Source organism: Amborella trichopoda, chromosome 4 (genome assembly GCF_054954075.1).
Source record: "Amborella trichopoda isolate Santa Cruz 75 chromosome 4, AtrichopodaSantaCruz75HAP2 v2.0, whole genome shotgun sequence".
NCBI lineage: Eukaryota > Viridiplantae > Streptophyta > Magnoliopsida > Amborellales > Amborellaceae > Amborella > Amborella trichopoda.
In genome coordinates, this window is record NC_142339.1 from 1,212,366 (window position 1) to 1,232,065 (window position 19,700).

The 19,700-nt window shown below is 36.7% G+C and overlaps 2 protein-coding genes across 3 annotated transcripts; both read right to left on the reverse strand.

Moving 5' to 3' along the window:
- Positions 1-212: 212 nt before the first annotated feature.
- On the reverse strand, positions 213-7,734 carry TAFII21 (TATA binding protein associated factor 21kDa subunit). Its single transcript, XM_006849637.4, has 2 exons — positions 7,408-7,734; positions 213-692 (listed from the first exon to the last, which is right to left on the reverse strand). The coding sequence occupies exons 1-2, from the start codon at positions 7,660-7,662 to the stop codon at positions 417-419; spliced, it is 531 nt and encodes a 176-aa protein (XP_006849700.1). The 5' UTR covers positions 7,663-7,734; the 3' UTR covers positions 213-416.
- A 5,691-nt stretch (positions 7,735-13,425) lies between these two features.
- Positions 13,426-19,444, reverse strand: LOC18439472 (Pentatricopeptide repeat (PPR) superfamily protein). 2 transcript variants are annotated; one of them, XM_088864205.1, is made up of 3 exons: positions 17,199-19,438; positions 15,159-15,400; positions 13,426-13,709 (listed from the first exon to the last, which is right to left on the reverse strand). In XM_088864205.1, the coding sequence occupies exon 1, from the start codon at positions 18,969-18,971 to the stop codon at positions 17,313-17,315; it is 1,659 nt and encodes a 552-aa protein (XP_088720331.1). In that variant the 5' UTR covers positions 18,972-19,438; the 3' UTR covers positions 13,426-13,709; positions 15,159-15,400; positions 17,199-17,312. The 2 variants fall into 2 exon arrangements, with proteins under 2 accessions (XP_088720331.1, XP_011625316.3); XM_011627014.3 differs by lacking the exon at positions 15,159-15,400 and having other exon boundaries at positions 17,199-19,444.
- Positions 19,445-19,700: the final 256 nt, after the last annotated feature.

Consider the following 19,700-nt stretch of genomic DNA (forward strand, 5'->3'; position numbering starts at 1 on the left):
CTTATTGTATACAATCCCTGTTGAATAAGTTATACCACCAGTAACCCCGGCCTTATTGGGTCGTTGTAATCTGATTTATGACACTCTTCTACTTTGTAACTTTTAATTGCAGCATGTCCAACCAAAGCAAACTCCTTTTTTGTTATTTTTTGAAACTTGGTAAAGCAAACTCCAATTAGCTTGAGAGAGAGAGAGAGAGAGAGAGAGAGAGATGCAAGGCTATAACAAGACTGCATTCAATATTATCACTCACATATTTCAATCAGCACAAAAATATAAACTGCCCATTCTTCTATCATCAAATTCCTTGCAAATGCTTGTAATGGGTCACCAATTCTCTCTTCTTCCCCTTCATTCTCGAAACAAAGAAAAGTCACAGGAAAATCTGGCATGTTGATGCAAATCTAGTGAGAGAGTCATGTCGGGCGTTTTGCAGCAAGGGGGAAGGAGACCCTTTGGGGAGGTTGAGACTGGTCAGGCTTTTGCTCAGTTGATTGGTTTGGTTCGGTTTTGTTGGGTTCCTCATCTTCTTCAACCTCTTCAGTAGCTTGGTTTGTTGACCTCCTTGGGAGTGCAAGTTGATAGTTGGGAGCGATCAAGGTGTCTTGTTCGGGGGGTAGTGGAACACCGGGGCCTGCTATGGACTTTGGGAGAGGAACCTTGTTCCGATTTCTGGCCAGCTCCAGCAATATCTGGGAAAGCAATCAACAAAATAGGAAGAGGACTTAGATTGTATTTCTTTTCTAAATTGACTGGTTTTCACGCATGTATCTGTGGTAATGGATGGAATTTGGTGTCATCTTATGTTAAAAGAAGAAATGGTTTGGAATTGAGGAAACAGGGGCCAGCGCAGTAAAAAGATAGCTTCACCCCCAAATACCCCCCAGCTCTCTATTTCTCTAGTGTGTGTCGGCCCGTACACAATATCATGTAAAGGAATAATGCAACAGACATGTTGAGTTTCTCTGTCAGAGCAGCGGCAAATATTTATAAACCAAAACAAGGAACTATGAGTGAATCCAGGCTTCTGTGTCGATCACAACAAGTATATAGTTACAAATTCAAACTTGGCTTTCTTCAGTGCCAAGGTCTAGTATTAAACTGTGTTACCAACTTATGACATGGGAGTTCACATCCAATAATGTATCTATATTCCATATGCAGCAGACCAAGATCCCCACACAGGGATAGACATGACATGGGAATTCACATCCAACATGTATCTATATTCCATATGCAGCAGACCAAGATCCCCGCACAGGGATACACATCCATATAATTACTATTTTATAATAAATTGATAGATTTTTAATGCATATATAATAAATAATAATGGAGAAAGTTTATATAAGGTTGCAACCTTAAAATGTAGAATACAGATGCACCTCAAAAATCCATCGGAAAATGTTGTTTTAATGTTAAAAAACCTCTAATTGATCATCTCAATATCAAGATGTATGAATATGAAAAAAAAAAAAAGAAGATTTTGCGTTACAGAAATAGTGCATCTTGCAATACATTATCTAGACCATCCATTTTCAACATTTTCATACGTTCATAGATCCACTTGATTTTAATGATTTTTGAAGTTTAAAATTTTATAATTAGATATAAAAATTGATTTTGTGATAATCCTAAGAATTTTTTTACCAAAATTACATGTCAGGATAAAATTTGGAATGCACCTTAATTGGATTGTTTAATGTTGTAACCTTATAGAAACCGCACCCAATAATGGATTCATATATATTACACTTATATCTGATTGGCAAAACAATAGACTGCACGAGTTATAGCGGCAAGAAGTTTCGGATTCAAACCCCAGCCTCATGCTTCTGTGTTGCTTTAATACCCACCTGGGTCTAGAAGTGTTAATTGGGTGTCAAGTGTCAACACATGACATATTTGTAAGAATGGAGTGTTTACGTAAATATATGAAGACTATATCAGAGTATATCAACCCATTAGGCTGCTCCCTCTCTGGACTATTCCTTAATTTACTCAAAATTCTTGGACACTCAATACCTCTATTCTACAATGCAATATGTTTTTCATTTAAGGATATTTTAGGTAATTAATAAATGGTCAATTAATATTAACTCTAGTGGGGAATGTCATCACCTACATAGGATGTAACATTATCCACATGGGGTATAACATCACAACCACATGGGATGGGATGTGACATCATCTACATAGGATACAACATCACCCACATAGAGCATTAATTGCTTTCTAATAACTAATAGAGCCACTAGTTTCTTATAAAAACATTTATTCTACCCTTTCTAATGACAAAAAATACCCTTGTTTGAAAAGTTTTTGTATTAGAAGGCAAAGACAATGAGTTTCACAATGAAAAGTGACCAGGTTACATCAATACTTCATGAAAGGGAGTAGCCGAACAAAACCCATAAAACATACGATGATTGCATGAATAGGATTGTACTTTATTGGAGATCCAGGAGATCCATGCACCCAATCTTTCCCGTATCCAGAATCCATAGAGAAATGATTGAGGAGGGCTAATGGCTTGGCAAGAACAAGGTCATGATGTTGGGTAATAGTTAAGAGAGGGTGGGAGTCCTTTCCTCATATTAACACCCTTCATTGTATCACTTGGTTAGAATTTCTGGATACTATAGTACAGTTAACAATGAAAAGACTTAAGGAATACAAAACATGCAACAAACCCATGCATGGATACTTGGAAATGGATGCTGTAGCCATATCCGATAATTCGGAGTCCCTAAATGTAATTTACAATTTCATATCACCAACGAAATGATGTAGCAGCTGTATCCACGTATCAGAGCACAAAATTCTTAATAAATCCGTTAGTCGTAAGTCCACCCAAATTGCAAGAACTTGGCCCCTCAAACTTCCAAAGCGTTCTTCACCTTGCCAATAAAAAAATTGACATCTACCCATCGACACTAAGAGCTAGAGGCAAAGAGATCACATCTTTCACCTAAAGAGATTCCAGATACCATAACTATAATTCTTCAATGCATCTTTATTTCTAAAGAGGTAAAGAAGCGATGGTAAGAAGGGACAATATGCATCTAAAACCCTATCTCTAGTTCCATTAAACTCATAAATATACACCCCAACCTCCATGAAAGATTTATTCACCGTTCATGTCAACTGTAATAAAGCCATTTTTGACCCACAGTCTTAGACGCGCATTGTCCAAAAATTCAAAATTGACAAACAATTCTAAATTTGAGAAGTAACTTCTAAGAAGAAATTATTGTATGCCATGCAGGCATGTACTATGGTTACCATATTGCAACCAAGTAGATTTTCACGAACCTTCTAAATCAAGACTAGCTTTAATAAGGTCAAAAAATCCAAATGAAGTGGAAGAGTAGATATAAGCGAGTACTGACAAGAAAGATGCACAAGATGATGTTTCCATAATTTATTAGGACCACAGGTTGATGAAGGGAGTTCTTCAACATTGTTTAATGAAGTAAATGCCTTCATTGTTTATTTTTTTGAGCAGGTCAATGCATTCATTGTTTTTGGAGAACTGAACCTCCTGGCAGAAATTATCCTCCTTAATGAATAGCCAAATTCTCCTTCCACAATGCCTTTAGAGAAAGAAAATAAACATAGAAATGAACCCATTGTCTAAGGAATGGAGAGAAAAAAAAAATATTCCTTGCTTTTAGGCTCATCTTTCCCACTAGCGCAAGTTCCCCTATTGTTTTAATTTTACTTGGTACTCTTACTGTACATGAATCTTGAAACTCTTGCTTTTCCGTGTTTGTTGGTGCAAAGTGATTTATACCTTCTTAGTCTCTATAAATGAATGATTCATTATCAAAAACTCATAAGCAATAAAAAAGTAAAAATTCTCTGTTCTTTTTTCTAGGAAAATATATGCAGTTCTCCACATGCCAACACCCGTCTCTAGTTTCTTCTTTTTAGGTCGATAGACACTAATCCCTAGCTAAGATTTTGATGCCAACCATGCCGCAACTTTCTGCCTTTTTCATTCACATGCATTCCTACAGCAACACATGCATTTCCTTGCATTTCCCTCTAGAGATAGCCATTGAAAACTAGGGAGGTCAAGACTTTCAAGGGAAGGCAGTAAGAGAAAGAAAAGAAAGACTGTTCATACACCCAATGGGCAATTGTAGAATGTTATTTCTGAAAATGAAAGACAAGGCAATATTTGGAGACTAAGGTATATGTGCTACAGTTGATGCAGATTCATCTCAGATTTTGATAACACAAGTCAATGATATTGTCCAAGTCCAACTCGGGGCAAGGAGTAGAGCACCAGATCTAAAGACCCGATAAAGGCATACCAATCACCACAGAAAAACATACAAAAGCAATGGGTTTTGAGAGTTCCTTTGAAACCAGCTGAGTTTTCGTAACTGGCACAAATTCCAGACCATATGACAATAACTCCAGAACCTAATTGTCTGGCTCCAGAAGTTAGCCTAAGTGAATATAATAAGAACTTGGCTGCCAAGACAAAGATACCATGAACAAATAAGAAACACCATTATTGCGAGTCCAGGAATGGCATTAAATCATATATTCTGAATAATGATTCTGTTGCCACATTAAGTAGAGTAGAAGAGAAATGCCAAACTCTAAAATCTCATAAGAACACACACAATATCATCCTCAATTATAGCAAATGTGTTCACGATGCAGATTGGGACGATCTCTAAATGAGATTCGACCAAGACCGAACCACAAACTGATTTTTTAAAAGAGAGATAGAGAGTGGGGTCCATCAAATTCTAATATGAGGTTAGATCTACTCAGAAATGAGCAGATTTGCTTTCAGATATGTGGCAGAGCTAGCAATAATCCAAAAGCACGAAATATTGAATGAAAAATGAATAAAATCTTAAATCTAACAAAAATAACTAAAAAATAAGAGGAAAAAAAGATGAGAAAAATGTCTGGCCGGGCCAGTTGCCCCGGCAAATCTGAGGCTTTGAAGCCTTGCCCGTATCAGGACCCGGCTGTGATTTCCACCGTGGATCCTCTGTGTCTCTCTTCAATGTTACCCACACCTTGGCTTGGTTGAATGGTTTTCTTAATGGATAGGGTTTGCTAGGGTTTTTTTTTCTAGATCTAGGGTTTCTCACAAGTTTTCTCTCTAGTCTCTGAAGTCTCTCTTTTTCCCAGCTTTTTCTCTCTCTGATTTCCTGGGCTAACCACATCCGACTCTCAAAAGAGGCACGTTAATGCTTTTTTATAGACTCAAAAGGGGTGTAGAATGGATAACTACAAAAAATCACAAGATTTGCTAGGATAATGGATCACAAGATGGGGACCATGGATTACGATGTTCTATGGTTCAGTGATTTTATGGACTTCCTAAGGTTGTCCAAGGTTTAGAAAACCAGGGTTTTTGCCAGTCTTAAAATGGGGTGTTTACAAAATGAAATACCAAGATAAATTTCTTTTAGACATGGACACAATACATCACTTGCTCGTGACCTGTGATCAAGGTATGCAGTTTCCAAGAATAAAAGGCTCACCTTCGATAGAGTAAGTCAAGGAGCATCGCTATGCATAAAAAATCTCAAGGGACAAGGGAAACAATAAAAGATCGTTTCTAGATGAAGCACACAAATATATGAGGACTTCATAAGGAAAAACCAAATACAGCGCTCTGCATGTACAAGGCATCAAAGGGTTGGATAAGGTCCCCTTTTTCTCAAAGAAATGAGGTAGGCATAAGAAGCAACCATTCCATCAATGTGCATTATAAATAAGTGTTATTAGAATTGGACTGGCAACTGAACAAGTGTGAAATTTGGTCCAGTCAAAACAATCCACTAATCCAATTGGAAGAGGATTGTAACTGGATAAATATTTTTTATTTTCACTTGAGACTAGGAATTGATGGACTTTCCATGGGTCCCATTTTATTGATGGGATTCATCACTACTTTAGCTACTTCAGCTTGGCCAGCTACTCGAAATTCACGATTATTTCATTTCTTGATGTTAGCAATGTTTAGCGATCAAACATGCTCATTTTCTTCCCGTGACCTTTTACTTTTTTTTCTATCTTTTACCTTTTTTCATCATGTGGGAGTTAGAATTAATTCCTGTAGACCTATTGTTATCAATGTGGGGAGGAAAAAAATGTCCGTATTCAGCTACAAAATTCATTTTGTACACCACAGGAGGTTCCATTTTTCTAGTCTATCCACTGATTGGTCGAACTATTTGGACCATATATTTAAAAATAAAAAACATGGATAATAGTTGAAAGTTATGAAAATACAAAAACCGTTGCCTAATTTTGCTTAGCCGGTCTAACGAGTCAAAAATAGGGTCGACCGTCCAAACCAGCAATTCACTCAAACATCGGTATTGAGTGAATTTTTTAATTGCACCAAACCAGCCAATCACTGGTTGGCTGTCCGACCATCGTACCAGCCGCTCCACTCCAGTCTTGATAACTATGCTACAAATAGAAACATAAAGTGCTTGTTTTATAAATGCTGACCTCTTCTTATTTCTTGTTTTTCTTTTTGAAAGTTTCTCACCTCATCTTATTTCCAAATTCAGTAGCAATTCCATGTAAATCAAACTTCTCTACTTCCTTCCTGATGTCCTCATCTTCCCCAAATCTCAACCCATTGACTGCTAAATTTTATGAAATTAATTGAATTTTTTTTAAAGTAACCTTAAACAATCCATATAAGGCGCACCTTCAAATTTTATCATAACATATAATTTTGATGAAAAATATTCTTTAAGATTATCTCAAAATCTATTTTCAAATCTACTTATAAAATGTTAAACTCCAAAAAATGATTAAAATCAAGTAGATTTATAAACATATCAAAATCTTGAAAATGAACGGCCTAGATAATGTGTTATACGACGCACCATTTTTGGGACTCAAAATCCTTTTTCTTTCATAGCCATACATCTCGATGTCAAGATGATCAATTACAGGGCTTTTTAAAATTAAAAGAAACTTTACCGATGGATGTTTGAGATACGTCTGTAGTTCTACATTTTAAGGTAGGTTGCAACCTTATATAAACTTTTTCCTTATTATTATTGAATGGTAATTTTTTTTTTTGATAACATCAAAAATAAAGATAATTTTATCTTGACATGTTTCCCAAATGTTACTTGAAATATGACCACATGGTAACTTATTAACAGAAAAAACTCAATGCACAGTGAGAGAGAGAGTTACGTCCAAGTAACTATTCCAACCAAAACTAAAGAGGCAAAGACACAAAATGGATTTGATAAGTCAGAAAATTGCATCAGAAAAGCAATCAAAACTCAACCACAAAATAAACGAAAAAGGGCAATCAATATCCACATAAAAATGGACTAAATAAGAAGGGAAAAAAACAAAACCGTAAGAAGAGAGTTAAATAATGAATTCACGTACCTCTCGAGGTGGCGGCTGCGAAAAAGAGTAATTGAGCTTCAACTGAGCAGCCAATTTCACATCCTCAGAATCAATTGCAGGCTTTCCTGCATGATCCGAATACACCTGGGCCTCTGTCAAAACATCGACTGCGTATCTGTACCAGAGCTCAAGGAACTGGTGCAAAACCCTAGGCTCATAGTTTTCAACCCCCATGGATTTAAGAAGGGTCTTCACAATCTTCGCGTCTCTTGGTACTTCTTCCTCGTCTCCCATCCTGGTTGGTTATGGAGATGCTTGGCGGGAATCAGAGAGAACCCTAAAATGGAGCTCCTCACAAAATGGGTCTTTCGTAATAGGGCGCCGTTTGCACCTTTAAACAATTAAATTGAATATTGTAACCGTTGATTTAAAATGGAGGGCTGATATTCATTCACTCAAGTTGTCACAAAATAGAAGGCACGGGATCCAACCCATTTTAGGGGGAGAGAGAGAGAGACAGAGAGAAAGCACGGGAGACAAAGGGGAAAGTGCAGGGAACCCATATTTAGGTTCTGAGATAGAGAAAGAGAAATCGAACGAGGAGGTGGAGCAAGCCAGAGAACAAGAAAATCGCTGCTAAAATGACTATAATGAAGATAACAGCAGGGCTTATTTTGTTGGTTGATGTTTCGTTTTGGAAGTTATAAGGAGATGGGTTCAACTGGTTTTGGTGGAGGAAGCCATGAAAGACCACTCGTTGAGGAGGTGGGCTAGGAGGGATGAAGCTTGAGATTAAGCTTTGCTTGCTTTCTGAGAAAACCCAACTCATTTCTCTGCGAAAATTTCACCATTGTTTCAGATATTTCTTGAATAATCAACTATTAACGGAGCGCCCCAAGTTGTTATATAAAACCCGTCAGTTTTTCTCCACAAAAAATCGATATTTTCGCTCCTATGATCAGAGATTCCTCTGCAAATCCGCCATTAGTGAAGCTCCAAGCTGTTCTTACCATACCCAATTCATTTCTCTGCAAAAAAGGTGAGAGTGGTCCTTTCTGTTCAAAGCTTCCCGTGCAAATCCGCCATTAATGAAGCTCCGAGTTGTTCTTACAAAACTCAATGCATTTCTCCGCAAAAGAGTAAGATTGGTCCCCTCTGTTCAGAGATTCCTCTGCAAATCGGCCATTAACAGAGCTCAGCTTCTCCGCAATGCAGTCCTTGCCTATGTTTCAGTGCTTCCTCTGCAAATCCGCCATTAAAGAAGCTCGGAGTAGCTCTCAAAGAAGAAGCCCCGCTGTAAAGAAGCTTCTTTTAATGAAGCTCAGGGCTGTATTTAACAGGGAGTTCCTTTTGCAAATTCCACCATTAATGGAGATTCAGAGCTGTTATTGCAAAGGAAAAAGAGAGTAGATAAAACCTATAAATCAGAGTCCAAGCAAACAAAAAAACAAAAAGTGGAGGAATTTTTCAGTGGAATAGACCATCTTACCTGTGTTTTCTCTCTTCATCTCCCGTGCTTTGTCTTTCTCTCTCTAAACATAATAATGGGTTACGATCTCTCACTTTCTCTCTCTACTGGAGGCTCCTTCGAATGGGTTATCGGTTGAGCCGGTACCCACCCCATTGCGTGATAACTCGAGTGAGCGAATCTTACCCCCTCCATTTTAAATCAATGGTTAAAAAAATAAGGGATGTAGGCATTGTATCTTTGTAAAAAATTTCTACAAGCGACCTGTAGAATTAAGGTGCATATTAAAAATTCATCATAAAAAGTTAATTTAATGTTAAAAACATTCTAATTAGTTATTTCAATATTGAGATGTATAAATATGAAAAGAAAAAAGAATTCGAGTTCCAAATAAGATACATCTTGCAACACATTATCTCGACCATCCATTTGAATTATTTTTAAATTTTAAAATTTGATTGTTTAAAGTTTCAATCTTATACAAACCACACCTTCTACCTTCCAATAGTCACAATTAATCTTGATCATTCGATATCTAATTAGATAACTTGAGCTGTTTCACAAAGTTTAAAAAACAATTATTTAAAGTTACAGGCTTATGCAAACCATCATCTATCTTTAATCCAAAGGGTGTGTCATAAAATTTTAAAAAAAATTTGTTGCGTTTTGAGTTTGTTATAAGTATATTTATAACCATTTGATTTGATTTGAAATTTGACAGATAATAATCGTGACCTCCTTGTACTAAAAGTAAATAGTCTCTTTATTACTTTTCTTTAAAATAGAGTGCACCATCAAATTTAGTCATAAGATGCATTTTTTTTTGGTATATAATAAGAAACAATTTTAGTGTTGAAAATTATTAGGACGATATAAAAATCTATTTTTATCTCTAATTACAAACTTTTAAACTTTAAAAATCGTTCAAATCAAGCAAATCTAAAAATATATGAAAAATCTTAAGAATTGATGGTCTAAATAATGTGTTGAACGACATTGTTTTTGGGACCTGAAATCTTTCCCTTTTCCATTTCAATACATCTTGATGCCGAGATGATCAATTCAAACATTTTCTAATATCAACATTTTAAGGGGTCAACTTCATATAAAGTCTTACTTACCCAAAAAAAAAAAAAAAGTCATGTAAACTTTTTCCCTAAAAATATCATTAAAGAAAAGTGTTATACGAGTGAGGGGTCGCATACTTTGAGAGAATGGAACCCAAAATAAATGGTATAATTTTTTTTTTAATAAATACTTTGAGAAATGACATTATGATCCCCTACTTTTGTGAGTAGGACTCGAAAAGATCACCATTAAATTTGACACAGATCTTTAGAAAAATTATCACATGGATATGAGACATGACTTTTCTTGATATCTGTACAAAATTTGATGGTGATCATTTGGGGTCCTACTCACATGGATGTTGGAGGTTCTCATAGAATCATTACTCAAATAGTTTTTGAGATGTAAAAATTTAATTTTTTTCATATTCAAGATCACATTTTTTAATAAATACTTTTTGAGATGTAAAAATTTATTTTTTTCATATTCAAGATCACCAATGCTTAGATCATGAATCTCCTAAAATTTTAGAAGAAAAAAATTATATAAGGTGTTAACCTTATAATGTAGAAGTAAGATGCACCTTAAAAATCCATCCCAAAAGGTTGTTCCAAAGTAAAAAAATCCCACAATTGATCATCTTGGCCTCAAGATGTATAATTAATAAAATAAAATAAAATAAAAATAAATAAATAAATTCAAATCTTAAACATAATGCATTTTGTAACATATTATCTAGACCACCATTTCTAAAATTTTAAAATGTTTATAACTTTGCTCAACCTTAAATATGTTTTCTACTTTAAGTTTCATATTTAGTGGTAAAAACTGCACCTTTTAACAAGATTTAGAAAGTACATCTTAATTTGATTGTTTAAGGTTGACTCTTTATACGAACTTCACCCAAGTTCAAAGGAAAAAATTCTTTAAAAAATGCTATTTTGATGTTGAAAAACCATCTATTTGGTCATATCGACATCTAAATGTGTAACTATGGAAAAAAGAAAGACTTCAAGTCCCAAAGAAAGTACATCTTGCAGCACATTATCTGGACGACCATCTATTTTAAATATTTTAATATATTTATAGATTTGCTTGATTTGAATCAGTTTTAGAGTTTAAAATTTTATAATTAGAGATGAAAATAGATTTTTGGTTCAAAAACTTTTGACATGAAAATTGCATCTCACTACAAAATTTGAAAGTGCGTCTTTGATTGTTTAAGATTGCAACCTTAGGCAAACTTCACCCAAATTTAAATTCAAAATCCACGTTAATGTGAACTTTAGAAAGGGGGTACACATGCACATGTGAGTTGAGGACTCAGATAAATGCCATCCATCATTAAAAGGATGGCTTGTGGAGAAAAATTTATTTTATTTGCAGGCCTGGCAATGGGCCTGGCTTGCGCCAGCCAGCATGGGCTCAAACCCGGCTCTGGTTCTTACAAAGCCAGCCTAAGCTTGTACCGGGCCAAGTGCTAAGAGTTTGAGGCAGTTTCTTTGAAATGGAGCTCCAAAATTCCATTATTCATGAATGCAGGAATACTGTTTCTTAATTTGGAATGGGTGTAGGGATAAGAGCAGTCCTACTGCTGTTGTCTGAACTCTTAAAAGGGCTAAGTGGGGGTGCACCAGAGGTTTCATGGAACTGCCGCTAAAGGGAGCCATGGCTTTCCCTCCTCCTCTTCATCTTTCTTTGACCTGCTTCTCTCTTATCTATGTTTCTTTCCTTCTTCTTTTCTTTTCTTCTTCGTGATTTTCTCCTCCTTTCCTTTTCTTCTTGTTTTTTTTTTTCTTCTTCTGGCGGAGCTAGATTTCCAACCACCATTACCCTCGCTCTACCTTGGTCTTTGGGTGGAGGGAGATTTAAAGTGAGCCGGATTAACGAATTGAGGTGCTCCTCACCTCATCGACTTTTTCTTCGGTAAATTGTTCTATTGTGGCTCCTCGTCCAATCAAAGACTCTGCAAAGCCCGGTGTTCCTCTCCGGCCTGGGCCTGATCCATTCTCGAATTGAAAACAAACTTGTTTTGATCCAGATCATTCTTTTGCTAGCCTTTCACGGTCGATTCCTTTTGGAAACGCTTATCCTTTCATCCGAGCTAATAGATTTATTAAGAGGCCCGCATATTTACATCTGCAGGCTTAGTTGCATAGAAACCAGGTCCTTTAGATCTTGGCCGGGTTCTTTTTCTTAACGTCCATCTTAAAGATGGACATTTGATAGTCAAGCGGCACTTGCATCGCTCTGAGTACTTCACGATAATAGTATTATCATAATAAATCAATTTTAAAATTATGTGCCATAAGACCATTTACTATTGCCACAATCATTCATAGCTGTTAAATGTGAAATCTGTCGATTTGAGATACGTCATAAAGTCAATTTTTTTTTTTTTTGAAAACTGAGCCTTGTCAATAAGATACTTATAGCCAGTTGATTTTACATCTAATAGTTAATTTTGATTGTGATTTTCTTATACCAAAGATGAATGGTCTAATATTGCTGATACTATACCATAAGCTAATGCTTCATAAATTCACCCTCTAAAGAAAATATCTTACGGGTATCCATTTTACGAATATTTTTGCATCTATTAATAAACTAGAGTGCGAATTGTATAAAACCAAGGCTGTACGTGGGCATTCTTTATACCAAAGATAAATGGTCCAATATTGCTTATACTATACCATAAGCTAATGCTCCAGAAATTCACCCTCTAAAGAAAATATCTTAAGGGTATCTATTTTACGATTGATAGCCTTAAAATATATTTTCATGTCTAATTATAAAATTTAAAGCTTAAAAAATAGTATAGATCGAACAAATTTATGAAAACTTGAAAATCTTGAAAAATGCATTATGAGATAAACTATCACCAAAACTTGATATCCTTTTTTTTTTGTCATGTTCATGCATCTTGATCTTGATATCCTTTTTTTTTTGTCATGTTCATGCATCTTGATCTCAAGATGATCAATTTGGGCATCAAAACAATTTCTCCTAGTGAAATTTTTGAGGTGTGCCCTATTTTGATTGTTTAGAGCCTTGCACTTATATAAACTTTTTCCATAAAGTAATACATAAGAGTCATACATAGTAAAATAACAAATTAAAAGATTTCGCTAAAATTGTCTTTTGGAAATTCCCCAAAAACCTAATCATAGGTTGGAAGGGTATAAATAAAAGGATCCATGAATATTTGATTACCAAACAATAGAAATGATAATCATTGCTGGGAATTCATGAATTTTAAAATCGGTTTCCGAATAATAGAAAAAAAAATCATAGACAAGGATATTTGACTTTCAAAATCCATAAGAATATGAAAATCAGAGATTTATGATTTTCTCCTACCTGAGCTACCCAGAAGGCAAAAGTTATTCCACCACTAGAAACAAGGAGTGCATTTTGATCAAACACCAGAGTGTTGAATCTCTTCTTGTCATGGAACTGGGCATTGATCAACATTGTTACCTAATTGGATTGCGAGGACATGTGTGTGTGAGAGCGAGAGAGAGAGCAAGGTGTACTATTACCCAACCAAAATTGTTGTAACTTACAATAATTGCCGCTTTACATATCATCTGAAACTCATGTACTGGGTTAAGCACCAGTCTCAGAACAGTGTTAGAGCTATTTCAGCTTGGGTTGGAGACGGATACTTTCTAAGAAGCTCAATCACGTCTTCATTTGAAAGAGTTCAACCATAAACACATGGGCGCTATTTCTCACCAATTCTCAGTGAGTTCAACCATAAACTTATGGGCGCTATTTCTCGCCAATTCTCAATTGCATTTCCCTGCATAATCCACCAAAACAAATTTAGACCACCATGGATTAATTGCTTCTACCAATATGCCTTCAATATTAGCAGCCTGTAGAAACAAAGCTAAGACCAAAAGGCAGAAGAGTATTGGTTAAACCCAGAAGCGGATGTTTCTTTTCAGTGCTAGAAGGTTGCAAAACAGGACAGAGAACACAAATCCACTTTCTAGTTTGATTCCCACTATCAAAAGAGAATGGAAGAGCATACTTGATTCCACTTGTCTGTAATCTGAGCTTCTCAAAAGAATAACAGAATAACAAAGACTCAAAAAACTACTAACTACAAACAAGGGCAATAGTCAGTTGTCGCTTCCCTCTTTTATAAACTCAGGTATCAATTTGGAGAACCCCAGAAATCAGTTCAAATTGAAGTAAATAAACGGGAGCAGTGGTTAATTTCTATAATCCAATTAGATAGCTAAGATTTACTTGCTTCCCGGTGAGACAAATGGGGTCCGAATCATTAATGCAAAACACGAAGTTTGGAAGGTTAAAGGACAGAGGATGTACAGAAGAGTTTAGAACTCACCAGAGGGTCACGGGGAAGAGTCTAGAGCATTGAGGGTAGAGATGGCAACGGGCCGGCCCTGGTCTCCCTATAGGGCCAGCCCGAGCCTAGCCCAGATGGGCTGAAGAGACCCAGGCCTAGGCTTGGTCTTGTTCCTATCAGGGCTGGGCCAGGGCAAATAAACTTGGAGAAGAAAAAAAAGGAAAAAAGGGCAGGGACAAACCAGGCTGGCCGTGTCGTTGCCCTAGCCTAACCCCTGGCCCAGATCAACCTTTGGGCTGTGGTGGCCTGGCCTTAGCCCAGCCCTTGGGTCCAGGCCCTAGTTTTGCAGGGCAGGCTGTCTGGGCTGGGCCTTCTGACCCATTGGCAGCCCTAGATAGAGGGTAGAGGATATTATAAGAGAACCAAGAACCATGATGGGTAGCAAAGCTTCCAACTTGAACAGATAGGGCATGTGAAAATGGTATTTAAAAGGTTCAAATTGAAGGGGATCACATTTGGCATCAGTGAAACATCTGGCTCAGCATGTGTCAATATGCCACTGGTTTATTTCAGGATGAATTTTTGTGTAAGAAATTTGCACTGTGATTCAGGTAGTGGACATGATGAAGCTAGATGATAGAGGCTACACTGCTTATAAAAAGAAATCCATTTAATGTGATCAACAGTCATATAAGGCATCGATTGGTCATTCATTCTAAGGAAGGCTTATGACATAGAGTTCGCCAACTTTGCTGCAATCTCTTTTCAGCATGTACATAGGGAAGCTACTGACTAATTGGATGCACTACCAAAAGATGAAAGATGCCTTCAAGCATATGATCCCTGAAAAGGGATTTTGACCATGTATAGCTCGTATGTATTTATTAAGAAATAGAAGTTACTAAAAAAGAAAACAGAAATCACAAGCATTACATAGGCTAACAAGGCACTCATTGAAGCTTCCTTGTTTGGCCAGGCCATCCGCGATGCTCTTGCCCTCACGCCACATGTGTCGTCAAAGGAGATATTATTTGGACCAGTTGGAAAATTTCCTCGAAAACCTACTCTACCCTCCACGCTCACCAAACTTGTCATAGATAGAGATAAAACATTCAGCTGATATGTTTATCTGTTTTGAGTTTTCAGTGCCTTTGTGTATCTGTGTGCATGCGCACCTGCGCATGGGTGTGCATGTGCACGTGCAAAATAAGCACACCAAGTATACAAAATATGGAAATTAAAGAAGTAATATTTAATGAAACAATGCGGATAGAGAAATTGTATGCAAACAAAATAAAAGATGGGAAAACATCGAGGAAAAAGAGTAACAAAAGAGGTAAATATCAGGGTCATGCTTCCAAATTAAGTGTGTTCATTTCAAAGAATGCCAAACAGTACTACTCTGCCACTTCTTAATCACAAGGGTCGTAATTGGAAATTTAAACTTCCTTTCATATATAATCCAAAACTAATGCCAGGTTTGCAGCCCTGATACAGAATGCTTCATCGAAATCATTGGGCCATGGCACTATGTAGTCACTCTAAGCATCAAAGATGAAATGTCACTCTAAGCAACAAAGACTAATCAAACATCAGCAATACAGCAGAAGCATAGTGACGAAGACTAATCAAACATCAGCAATACAGCAGAAGCATAGTGACGTCTCGGCTTCCTTCCATATCAAATAAATATAAGGAAACACCTATATGGAAAATTGGATAAAAAATGATGTTTGTGAACGACAGTGCAAGTGATCTCTGAGTCCCTCTTAAGGCCATAGCAATCACATTAGAAGAAGCAACATATTTTAGCCAATTTTGTATGCACTCAATGTAAGAAGGAGATGTGCATTTGCCAATTCTAAGAAGATTAGGGCAATAAAAGGAAATAGACATCAAATAATGTACCAAGTGCTCAACTGAGGATAAGAGCCTAACAATACAAGTGCATATCAGTTGGTGTGGTTGGTTCCTCAGTTGCAAAGGAGAATGGAAAGAAGAAATGAAAGCAGCATTGGTGGTTATCATTCACATGTCTCACAGTCTGACCACTTAAAAGAACTTTTTGGTGCCGGTTTAGGATGCCGCCTATGACCTTGAACACAAGATATAATTATATTAGCAATCATTTAATGTCCATGTTACATGCCATTCGTTCACACATCAACCTTTCAAGGGTGAAATAACAATTAGGTTCCTCTCCAATAATATTAGGAGGCTATTATTTTTTTTAAGGTAACTATTAGGAGGCTATTGTTGACAACATGATGTCAACGTTTCCCTAAAAAAAAAAGAGACACCCCAGTATACTTCATACCAGTTTTCAGAAGTCATTATCAAATGTAAACTCCCCACAAATTCCATTACATTTGGCACCTATTCCCCATCAAAATTTAATACATTTGGCACCTCTTCCCCATCAAAATCCAATACATTTGGCACCTATCTGGAGGCTCTTTGAAGTTGCTTTTTTTTTTTTCGAACTTAGAAATAAAAAATGACCAAGACTTATTTTTCGACCAAATTATTTAACTTGAATGTGAGATCATTGGACTACTCTAGAGCAAGAAGAAGTGACCAAGTCATGAATAAATACATCACATGTATTCACCCAAAAAAAAAAAATACATCACATGTATAATAGTGTCTTTTCAAATAAAATATAACCACAGAACATAACAAATTTAGGTATCCATTCACATACAGGCCAACCTAATATCAACCCATCAGACAACTGCTAAAAGGTTTTGATTGAAAAACATTAGTCATTTTGTCTGCATCACAATACACTTGAATTAACTTCTAAAACTTCGTGACTTATCAAAAAAACATAACACACACACACACACACACACAAAGGGTGGAGGGAGGGAGAGAGAGAAGTGAGTATAAGTCATAGTTTCAAGTTGGAGGTTTTCAATAAAAACAAAAGACTAGTACAGAAAATCTCAGTTTTAACTTGCTAGGCCTTACCAATGATTGAAAGCGGTGCTTGCACTAAACCAAGAATCCGAGTCATACTTTGGCTTTGGAACTCACTTGAATGGATTTCAATGAATTGGATACAATTTGCATGACATTCTTTGGTCAAGCAGCTGCTGGAATTTCCATTCTTTTCAGTGCACAAGGAATCGGTCTTGAACTGGAGGATGTTAAATCCAGATTGAGCCTGTTTTCTGACACCATAGCTACAATTTGGCTGGCTTCATTGGGCATACCAGCCTTCAAAAGCAAAGTTATCAAAGAATTTACTGTTATAGCATCAGGAAAACAGCGTTTATCAAACATTTTATGGAAAAGATCAATGGCTTCAACCACTCTCCCTTTCATGCAATGGCCAACAATCAAAATGGTATATGTGAACTTATCGTGTTCACAACCTTTAGCCTCCATTTCTTCCACAATGTGATTCGCCTCCTCCACATTGCCTGCCTTGCATAACCCGTCTATCACGGGATTGTAAGTAAACGGTTCAGGAACGAAATTTCGGCATTTTAATTGCAGCAACAGAGCATAGGCTTCTGATACTCTATTTTCCTTACATAAAGCATTGATAATTACTGAGAAAGTATACTCATTAGGAGAAATTTTTCGGAACCCCATTTCTCCCCAAAGCCTCAAAGCTTCATCAACTAGCCCACCCCGGCAATTCGCATCAATCAAAGTGGTATAGGTAACAACATCTATAAAACACCCTTGAGCACTCATCTGCTCAAATAACGACTTTGCCCGCCCCATATTTCCCAACTTTCCATAACCATCAATGAGAACATTGAAAGTTACAGTGTTGGGTTTTATTCCATTGTCAAGCATTTCAGCAAAGAGCCTCTCAGCCCCTTCCATATTCCCTGCCTTGCAATAGCCTGTTATCACAGCTGTGTACGATACAACATCGGGGGCAAAACCATTATTTGGATGAATTTCTTTTAACACCCCGCAAGCCCTATCAATATGGTTAACCCTGCACATCCCATCGATAATGGTATTATATGTAACTAAATCAGGAGAACAACCAAAGGCCTTCATTTCTTTAAGAAACATCCATGCCTCATCAATTCTTCCCCTTTTGCATAGCCCTTTTACAATAATGTTATATGAGCAAGTATCGAAAATCGAGTTCTTTCTCAAATGGTTTGTGAAGAAATACACAGCCTCATCTATATTGTTCATCTTAATCAATAAATGCAAAAATTTATTGCACAATACGACATTGGGCCTGAAATTATTCTCTAGTGCTTGTATAATTAACCTCATTGCACCATCAAAATTACCAGCTTCTGAATAGCTAGAAACCAACAAACCAAGGACCCAGTTATTTGGTAAATGACCTGATTTCCTCATGCCCACATAAACTTCATTCGCCTTCTCAGGAAATCCACCATGACAAAGAATTTTTATAAGGCACTTATAAGTTTCTATTAAGTGATCGAAACCCAATTCAGCATTCGTATAATCGAAGAATCTCAATGATAACTTGGGGTCATTCAATCTTTTAATAACCTCGAAAGAGACCAAAGGGTTCAACGCTTTAGAGAAATGTTTCAGCCTGGACTCCAATGAAGAACACCAACCAACCCTAACACACAAAGTGCATAAAACCTTAACTAACCAAGCATCAGGGTTAGGGATTACCTCTGAAACCCTAACTGGTGGACCATTCTCAAATATAGGGCTCGAACCTCTGTACGCAAGGTCGTGGAAGCTGAATACAATGCCCTTTTTAAACCTCAACCGTGGTAGAAGCATTTAAAACGCTCAGGGAATCGACCTCTAGAGAGAAGATACCTCATCGGAACCATGGAGCCATTGTTGGTTCCAAAGGTCCGAGAAATGGAGCTTCTGATAGATTTACCAGGGAATATCTTCGGTTGTACATGCCCTAACTTCTGAGATGACTCTTCAATCCATTGTCTCGTCATGGCGAGGCTAGAGAGAGAAACTGAGGCATGGCAGTAATGGGGAGAACTCAAAGAAGTGAAATGGATTTTTGGAAAGGAGTAGGAAGTGGAGGAAGAAGTGAGAGAATGGCCATGAAATCTTCCGAGTTTAGAGAGAGAGAGAGAGAGGAGAAGGTTCAGAACAAAAGAGTACACATAATAGGTTGGGCTATTTATCAGATTTGACATTGTTTTCGCTGGAAATTGCGTTAACGACCCTGCACATAAATGGACTTCTGTTTCTTTTTTTGACTTTGGGTGTATTTTTCATAAGGTTGGAGCGTTAAATTATAACGAGAAAAAAAATATAAATTTCCCTGTAAAAGTTTAATCCCAAATAAACCCCTCCTCTTATGAATATCATGAAACCTCCAAATAAACCCCTCCTCTTATGAATATCATAAAATCTCAACTTAAAAAGTGCATTTAATCCCTTCTTTATTTTTTTCTATTGTCTAAATTTAATAATTTACTCGTCTTTTTTCTTTTAATCTCCTTATTATCTTAAGGATGCGGTTCGTCAAGAGCCTAGCTTCAA